At 38.2% G+C, this 10,085-nt stretch overlaps 1 protein-coding gene across 1 annotated transcript in view; it reads left to right on the top strand.

Moving 5' to 3' along the window:
• OTOGL (otogelin like) overlaps positions 1 to 10,085 on the top strand; it is a 181,164-nt gene that overhangs the window by 83,564 nt on the left and 87,515 nt on the right. Inside the window, exon 26 of the mRNA XM_017870369.1 lies at positions 9,650 to 9,784. Coding sequence (XP_017725858.1) covers positions 9,650 to 9,784 — 135 coding nt within the window. The remainder of the gene's footprint in view (positions 1 to 9,649; positions 9,785 to 10,085) is intronic.

Raw genomic sequence — 10,085 nt, 5'->3', positions numbered from 1 at the left:
ATAAATCATGCTGCTACAAAGACACATGCACATGTATGTTTATTGCGGCACTATTCACAATAGCAAAGACTTGGAATCAACCCAAATGTCCATCAGTGACAGACTGGATTAAGAAAATGTGGCACATACACATCATGGAATACTATGCAGCCATAAAAAGGATGAGTTTGTGTCCTTTGTAGGGACATGGATGCAGCTGAAAACCATCATTCTTAGCAAACTATCACAAGAACAGAAAACCAAACACCGCATGTTCTCACTCATAGGTGGGAACTGAACAATGAGATCACTTGGACTCGGGAAGGGAAACATCACACACCGGGGCCTATCATGGGGAGGGGGGAGTAGGGAGGGATTGCATTGGGAGTTATACCTGATGTAAATGATGAGTTGATGGGTACTGATGAGTTGATGGGTGCAACACACCAACATGGCACAAATATACATATGTAACAAACCTGCACATTATGCACATGTACCCTAGAACTTAAAATATCATAATAATAATAATAATAATAATAATAAAAGAATGTTGAATATTGCCCCCCACCCCACTCTCTTCTGGTTTGTAGGGTTTCTGCAGAAAGATCTGCTGTTAGTCTGATGGGCTTCCCTTTGTGGCTAACCCGACCTTTCTCTCTGGCTGCCCTTAACACGTTTTCCTTCATTTCAACCTTGGAGAATCTGACAATTATGTGTCTTGGGTTACTCTTCTCGAAGAGTATCTTAGTGGTGTTCTCTGAATTTCCTGAATTTGAATGTTGGCCTGTCTTGCTAGGTTGGGGAAGTTCTCCTGGATAATATCCTGAAGTGTGTTTTCCAGCGTGGTTCCATTCTCCCCGTCACTTTCAGCTACATCAATCAGTCATAGGTTTGGTCTTTTCACATAGTCCCATATTTCTTGTAGTCTTTGTTCCTTTTCATTCTTTTTTCTCTAATCTTGTCTTCGTGCTTTGTTTCATTAAGCCAATAATCAATCTCTGATACCTTTCTTCTGCTTGATTCATTTGTCTGTTGATCCTTTTGTATGCTTCACAAAGTTCTCGTATTGTGTCTTTCAGCTCCATCAGGTCATATATGTTCTTCTCTAAACTGGTTATTCTAGTTAGCAGTTCCTATAACCTTTTATCAAGGTTCTTAGCTTCTTTGCATTGGGTTAGTACATACTCTTTTAGCTCTGAAGAGTTTGTTACTAGCTACCTTCTGAAGCCTACTTCTGTCAATTCATCAAACTCATTCTCTGTCCAGTTTCGTGCCCTTGCCTGAGAGGAGGTGAGATCATTTGGAGGAGAAGAGGCATTCTGGTTTTTGGAATTTTCAGCATTTTTGTGCTGTTTTTTCCTTTTCCTTGTGGATTTATCTACTTTTGATCTTTGATGCTGATGGCCTTTGGATGGGGATTTTGTGTGGGTGTACATTTTGTTGATGTTATCACTTTCTGTTTGTTAGTTTTCCTTCTAACAGTCAGGGCTCTTTTCTGCAGGTCCGCTGGCGTTTCTTGGAGTTTTACTCCAGACTCTGCTTGCCTGGCCTGGGTATTACCTGTGGAGGCTGCAGAACAGCAAAGATTGCTGCCTGCTCCTTCCTCTGGAAACTTCATCCCAGAAGGGCACCCACATGATGACAGTCAGAGCTCTCCTGTATGAGGTGTCTGTCGACCCCTACTAGGAAATGTCTCTCAGTCAGGAGGCACTTGAGGAGGCAGTCTGTCCCTTAGCGGAGCTTGAGCGCTCTGCTGCGAGATCTGCTGCTCTTTTCAGAGCCAGCAGGCACAAATGTTTAAGTCTGCTGAAGCTGTGCCCACAGCCGCCCCTTCCCCCAGGTGCTCTGTTCTAGGGAGATGGGAGTTTTGTCTATAAGCCCCTGACTGTTGCTGCTGCCTTTCTTTCAGAGATGCCCTGACCAGTGAGGAGGAATCCAGAGAGGTAGTCTGGCCACAGCCACTTTGCCACGCTGTGGTGTGTTCCGCCCAGACAGAACTTCCCAGTGACTTTCTTAACACTGTGAGGGAAAACCATCTACTCAAGCCTCAGTAATGGCAGATGCCCCTCCGCCAACCAAGGTTGATTGTCATAGGTTAACTTCAGACTGCTGTGCTGGCAGCGAGAATTTCAAGCCAGTGGTTCTTAGTTTGCTGGGCTCCATGGAGGTGGGACCCGCTGAATGAGCCCATTTAGCTTCCTGGCTTCAGACCCCTTTCCAGGGAAGTGAACAGTTTTGTCTTGCTGGGGTTCCAGGTGCCTCTGGGGAATGAAAAAAAAGTCTGCAGCTAGCTTGGAGTCTGCCCAAATAGCTGCCCAGTTTTGAACTTGAAACCCAGCCCTGGTGTTGTAGGCACACGAGGGAATCTCCTGGTCTGTGGGTTGCAAAAACCGTGAGAAAATCGTAGTATCTGGGCTGGATAGCACAGCCCCTCATGGCTTCCCTTGGCTAGGGGAGGGAGTTCCCTGGTTCCCTGGCCCCTTGCATTTCCTGGGTGAGGCCACGCCCCACCCTGCCTCTGCTCACCCTCCGTGGGCTGCACCCACTGTCGAACCAGTCCCAGTGAGGTGAACCAGGTAACTCAGTTGGAAATGCAGAAATCACCCACCTTCTGCTTTGGTCTCACTGGGAGCTGCAGACCAGAGGCGTTCCTATTCTGCCATCTTGCCAAATCCCCCAGGTTCTGCCTTTTCAATAAGCTACTAGATAGTGCTGATGTTCCATGTCTGTGGACCATATTTTGAGTAGTGAGGATGTAGAACATTTTACTTTCTTAACAACCTGATTTTAATTATTTTTGAAATTATTCTCTTCTTCTGCATGGTCAAATTTAAGTTACATTCAGAACAAAGAAAGTTTCACTGACAATATAATGTCAAACATTACATGTTCCCATTGTTTATATCATTACTGTTAAAGATGTTTGTTTATGGTATCGTTTTAAGTAGTAAGACAAAGATTCTATGAAACTTTTTCATTTCGTGTATGGAAAAAATATTTGCACATTTCTACCAAAAGCATTGAAACTCTTATACATGTGTCAGCGTCTCTACAAACATTCTCCAATGTATGGTGGTGATCTTTGTTCACATTATTATTTCATTCATTTAATAAAACAATTTTAGGGGCTTATTAAATAGAAAGCATGCTGGTAAAGACATATCTACTATGTATACTCCATGTGAAGTATATACTCCAGATTTCTCTAAGAAAATTCTAAGGTTTTGATGGTGGGGACAATACCTTATATTTCTTATTATTCTTTCCAAGTCATTTTGCAGAATGCTGGGCATTTGGTGAACTCAATAACTACTTATTAGTATTTTCTCCTGTTACCCTCATTTTCTTTTGTAGCAGAGAAAACATAACATTTATCATTGTAGTTTCAAATAGTGATTGTGCAGAAAATACTTCAAGTAGAGTATTTGTCTTAACTCTGAGTCCTGGCAAGAGGAAAGTATATTCTTGTGTTTATGTTTGATTGTAGAGAAATAATAACAACTAAGAAATAATGGACAAGGCCACAATCTAATAAAAGATGTACCATAGTTTCTTTTCAAATGATATTTTTTTCCCTCTCTAGTTCCTCATTTCTATGAAAGACAAATCATAACAGAACCAATTTACTTGCAAAATAAGTTTTAATTGTAGTATATATGGCTTGATTATTTGCATAAAGTGAAGGAAGAATAATTATTGTACATATAGGCTCTTTTATGTTGACTTTGTTGTAACTTTTTCATAATCTCAGGTTAGACCTTTTAAAAGCCTCTTGAGGTTAGCCAAGCTAAGGATTTATCTGTGCCTGCAAATACCTATATGAATTGGGTTAATTTCTCTCTTCTTGAGGTTCCAAAATAACTTGGGGTTTCTAGTCCTGTCAGAAAGTGATGTGCTTCACTTACTACAGGTCACAAACATTGTAAAGGAATTGCATAAACAAGGTGCCAGGCCAGTCTGTATAAGAGGCTTTGGTCAGCTCTATAATGTCAACTTAAATTCCCCAAAGCAGTCCAGTCATATCTGTAAATACTCCATCCTAGTCAAAGCCATGGTAAAATAACCAGTGTCTCCAACTGTGTTCTGTTACAGCAGAAAATAGATTCTTGTTGAACTTATGCAAATAGCTATATTGCCATCATTTAGGAATACTCACAAATGGTTTTCAAATTCTGGAGAAATCAGATAGTAAGAAATATGCCTCAAATTTTGCTCACAAGAGAATGCTTTACTTCATTTGTTTTAAGCTATAAATGGCTCAAAAGAAAGGTTTTCTTTTAGTTTTCTTTCTTTCCTTCTTCCTTCCTTCCTTCCTTCCTTCCTTCCTTCCTTCCTTCCTTCCTCCTTCTTTCTTTCCTTTCTTTCTTTCCCTCTTTTTTTCTTTTTCCTCCTTCCCCCTTCCCCTCTCCCTCCCTCTTCTTTCTTTCTTCTCTCTCTCTCCCCTCTTTCTTCCTTTCCTCCTTCCTCCTTCCTCCTTTCCTTCTCTTTCTTTCTTTCTCTTCTTCTTCCTTCTTCTTCTTCTTTCTTCCTCCTTCCTTCTTCCTTCCTTCCTCCTTCCTTCCCTCCTCCTTCCTTCCTTCCTTCTTCCTTCTTCCTCCTGCCTTCCTCCTTTCTTCTTTCTTTCTTCTTCCTCTCTCTCTCTCTCTGTTTTTTTCTTTCCTTTATTTTTTGGAGTTTTCACTCTTATTTGCCCAGACTGGAGTGCAAATGGTGCAATCTTGGCTCACCACAAACCTCACCTTTCTAGCGGACAAGCAATTCTTCCTGCCTCAACCTCCCAAATAGCTGAATTAAGGGCATTGCACCACACGCCAGCTAATTTGTACTTAGTAGAGACGGGTTTCTCCATGTTGCGTCAGGCTAGTCTCAAGATCCCTGACTCAGGAGATCACCCGCCTTGGCTTCCCAAAAGTGCTGATTACAGGCATGAGCCCACTGCGCCTGCCAGAAATTTTTTCTTGGGCTTGAAAAACAAAACAAAAAAAAGCCAATGTCAAACAAAAAAGGCATAGGAAATATTCAGTCTTGCTATTATTTCAGTCCCATGCTATTAAACTCCTGTCTCTGCCCGCTTATTGGGCCCAGCAATCTCACGAACACATCTTCTTTCCGATCGAGAATCCAGAAGTTTCTTCTCTAGTGAAATGACACAGTCTCCAGAAGTAATTCAGAAACCTTGCCTTCAAGAAGCACCTGTTCAAGAGTCCTTTCCAACAACCTTCCCGTAAGAAGCAAATTGTGTACTGCAGCTGATTATAAAAGTGTTTCTGAGAAGAAATCAAAGTAAAGAACACATAATGTTCTGTGCATGGACACCCACGTCTTAAAATTAAGCAATGGTAAAGACACAAAATAGATAAAGGAAATTTGATTATTTCTGTGGGCATACAAATCATCTAAACGTAAGTCAGTAAGAGGAATAATCTTCTGAGTTCCAAAAACACACTAAGCTAAAAACGCAAACATATCTAAAAGAGCAGAGTAATTGCTACTTAAAAATTGGTAATGCTAGAAAAATACTCAGCAAGAATATATTTTTGTATATAAATACAATCACAGACACATTCATATAATATATACAAATAATGATACCTACCAAACGTATATGAGTGTTTATAAATGTACACCATATCTCAGATTTGCAATATTGCTTAGTTTACAATAATGTGTATACATTACGCAATAGACATATTTGACATATTTGCTCTATAAATCTCTCTCAAGCGCAATTGAGGCGTCTGCTAAAAATTAATCCACAACAAAAAATGGAGCTATGATTAAGATACGAAGTCACAAAGAGAGAGATAGAATATCTGGACATATGTATGTATCTTGATTATTGCGAAAGTAATAAATCAAACATCAGGAGAGCTATTAATACAAGAACTATATCTTTTGTATTTTTATACTGCGAATACTTATATAATGTCAGTCACAAGATCACATGTAAATAGATCACTATTTGTGCTATATATCAGAGTCAAGATAATCAACAAATATTATATAAAATCGATGATCAACATGTTGGTGTCCTCTGCACCTCTAAACACTTATCTTCGTCGAGGTCTAGAACGCGCAGCGAGAGAGACTCAGATTTTCCCAAATTAAATCTTAAAACTTAATAAACTTAATAAAGACGGTTAAAAGGTAAATTTCATCTATTTCTCTCTTCCCTTTTTTGTTGCCGTATACTCAAAAGGTAAATAAAATGTTTTACTATCTCTTAATATTACACAAAAATGGTGTTCAAAAGAAAAAACCAAATTTTACCTTGCATTGTTCATTATTAACACTAAAGTTATTTAAAAAAATACATCCAATTTTAATTAATTTGATCACAAGGTAAGATCTTCGTAAACTTTTTGTAGACTTTTACGATATTTACCATTCTTTTTTCCAACGTTTTATGTGTTCTAACAAGAACCTCATGAAGGTGTCAACTGAAGGGTGGTTTTGGCCCCAGGCAGCAGAGAGTCATGGTTGACCTGATGTCATTCTTGCAACTTGGACAATCTCTGTGTGACTGCCCTATTTTCTGCTTACTCAGGCCAGCATGTCTAACTTTCTTTTCTGTGTCTTTTCTCTACTTTTTCTTCAGTTCAGTCATCATTTCTACTTCCTCATATGTTCAGCTTGTTTTTACCTGGTCAGCTCCCACACTTCCTTACATCCTTTACGTGTTTATTCACCCTCAGATCTTACTGCAAAACATTAAAAAAAATTCGGTATTTTCTGGTTCAAATTTGAGAGAGAATTGAATAGAGTATAGTTCGTTTTTTCTGCCAGCATTGAAGTCCCTTTGCCCATAAATGAATGCGCTGCTTTGGGACATAAACCATGGCTGCCTGAGGCTATGATATTGGCAGAGACTTTGTGTGGGATAATTACCCTTAAAAGGCTGGGGCTATGACAGGTGCTGAGACTGACATGTCAAGTATAATTATATACGTCCTTGAAAGGTGCTGAGTTTCTGTTTCAGAGTCATTTTGGGGCATATTCTGTATTAAAGCTTTTAGTACCTGAGAATAAAGGGTTTTGAGGAGCCCATGTGGCACATTGATGTTGACCTTTTTCCTCCAGCTTTGTTATCATTATTACTATGTTGCTTAGCAACTCTGCGGCATTATTTCTAAACCTAATATTAACTTGAAATATGTTAGAAATGGAAAGTATAGAAATGTGACTTTTAGGTATAGTGCTATTGTTTCAAATTACTGTCAGCATAACATGATATTATAAGACAAACCATACAGATAGAATATTTCTTGACATTTCAGATTTAATATAAAGGATAAAACTAACATTGAGGCACTTTAATTGATAGTAATAAAATATAATGGCAATAGAAAGCCTTTCAATAAACTTTTCACATCCCTTAATCTAAATAACTTTTCCCAAGAGGAAGAGCAAAGCAAAACCCTAAATTATGTACTTTTACTTCTTTGCAAATTATGCAGAAAGGCAGAAAAGTATGACATTATTTTTTTGAGAGGTACAATGTCATAATCATTGTAATGACCCTTATTATTTCACTTTTCAAAATTTAGGCAATGCTTTGCAAAAGGATTGTTTAAAAAGCAGCAAAAGCTCCCAGCATCTATGAAGGAAAAATGGGCTACAGAGGGACACATTAATTACTCCATCAATACCATTCGTTAAAAAACTATCCTCTAGTCACTATAACACTTATTAACAAGGCAGAAAGAATTTAGCCAAAATAAGAGATGAATTGAGCTAGTTTTCACATTGCCAGTGTTGTGAAAAACTAAGTGTGGAGAATTTACATCAAGAACTCTATGATCATCAGGCAAGGTGACTTACACCACTAATCCCAGTACTTTGGGAGGTTAAAATGAATGGCTCACTTGAGCCCAGTAGTTTGAGACCAGCCTGGGCAACATAGTGACACCCTGCCTCTACAAAAAAATTTTAAAAATTGGTCACGTGTAGTGGCACACACCTGTAGTCTCCCAGCTACTCAGGAGGCCAAGGTGGAAGAATTGTTTGAGCCTGGAAAATTGAGGCTGCAGTGAGTGCCAATTTTTTTTTGTCACCCAGGCTGGAGTGCTGTAGTGCAGTGGCATGGTCTCAGCTTACTGCAACTTCAGCCTCCCAGGTTCAGGCAATTCTCTTGCCTCAGCCTCGTGAGTAGCTGGAACTACAGGCGTGTGCCACCATGCCTGGCTAATTTTTGCATTTTTATTAGAGACCAGGTTTGCTGGCCAGACTGACCTCTTGAACTCCTGAGCTCAAGTGATGTGTCCTCCTTGGCCTCCCAAAGTGCTGAGATTACAGGCATGAGCCACAGTGCCTGGCCTATAATTGCCAAACATTTAATGACTTTTTCTTACTATGAAAATAAACGCTGACCCATATGTCTCAAAATGGAAAAGATTCAGGAAATATGTATGGCCCTTTGAAAACTGAACATTGAATCCAAGGAGAAATGTCACATTTCTTCCTTTCCTTTTAATGAAATCTCTACTGTCCACTATTAGTGAAGGGGCTCTTCAAATAGTAGCTTTTAACTTTGGGGGAGATTAAGACCACTTTGAAAATTTGACAAGAAGCATGTACTTTCTTCCTAGAAAGATTGTAAGTATATGAGTTGATGAATATGTTAGTTTTATTTAATTATTTCACATTATATACATATAACATCCCTTTGTATCTCATAAATATATACAATTATAACTTGCCAATTAAAACTTTTAAAGAACCAGATACAAACAATATTTTAGAATGAAATTTCCAGAGTCAGTGCAACTGAAGAAACCTATCCATTCAACTGGGGGAGAAAATTAGAAACTTTGATTCTAAAGAGTGACTTAGTGGATGCAGTGGGGGAGTTGCTAAGGAAAGGGGTCTAACTGGAAGTGGAAGTGTGTCATTTAGAGTAGAGAGACCAAACAGTGTTCCTTGAAGTTAGGGATTCCCTATCATCTAAAGTTGTCTTTCTCCTCAACCATTTCTAGACCCTTCCTAATTTCTTTATAAGTGGCATCAAGACAAACAAAACAGATTAGGGATTTGAACTCTGATCCTCCGCTTATTTGGCAAAGCGATCTCAGATAATCAATTAGTCCGTCTTAACCTCAGTTTCCTCATCTGTAAAATGGAAATAATACCTAATTCAAAAAGTTTACATAAGAACTAAATTGGATAATATATGTAAAATGCGAAGCAAGCTCTCAAACAATGCACATTATTTTATTTACTAACAAATACCAAAGTTTTGTAACTATTTGTGTTCTTATTTATAGACAAATAATTATTCAGCCAGAAATATCCTTTAAATAAAACCAAAGAGATGTCTCAAATGAATTTTTTTTTTAAGATTTCCCTAAGTGACATATTGTTTTGTTGATTATTGACAAAGAAAATGATAATGGTTGATACATTTGAGCTATAGAAATAAAATGGTAAACTTGGCTGGATCAAAATTTTAACAGAGACATTATAGATGTTTAAAGGTTGAGCTATCCTACTATATTGCTATAAAATTCTTCACATTATTAGTTAAAATGACTTTTATTATAGAGGTAAGTTGTTTTCAGTTCTAATGCAATCCATTGTCAATACTGATCTTTAAGATTTCTTAATAAAAATAACTAAAATAATGTAGGTTGTATATGTTTGTATTAATAAAATATTTTTGACATTTCAGAGTACAGATGATTCAGATATATCTGTCATTGCCCAGAACAAGAAATGCTTTGACAACGATATTGTTTGTTCTAAAAGTGTTTTGATTTCAGTTGGGGACACTGAAATTTACCTGAATGATACTCCTTACAAACAGGTTAGTGAATTATTTCTTTCAGGATCATTTGAACTTGTCCCGAGGATACTGAAAATAGAATAGAAATGATTTGGGCTACTTCTCTCTGTAAATGGTTATGAGATCTATGTTGTTTTTTCTTTTCCATTTTGTGTGGCTTCAGTAAATTGTGCTTCACTTCTCTCTTCTTACTTCTTAACTTCCCTTCTCCATATTCCAATTCATCTTGCTTTCATTCCCATAGTTACCATTTGGGCCCTTGCAGCCCTCACCTATTGCCTTCATTACTTCAGTGGCTTTCAGGCTAGACTCTTGGCTTCTA

This window comes from Rhinopithecus bieti, unplaced genomic scaffold (genome assembly GCF_001698545.2).
Source record: "Rhinopithecus bieti isolate Rb0 unplaced genomic scaffold, ASM169854v2 scaffold_5153, whole genome shotgun sequence".
Taxonomy (NCBI): Eukaryota; Metazoa; Chordata; class Mammalia; order Primates; family Cercopithecidae; genus Rhinopithecus; species Rhinopithecus bieti.
The sequence above is the reverse complement of the archived record's forward strand: the minus strand, read 5'-3'. Positions and strand labels throughout refer to the sequence as shown.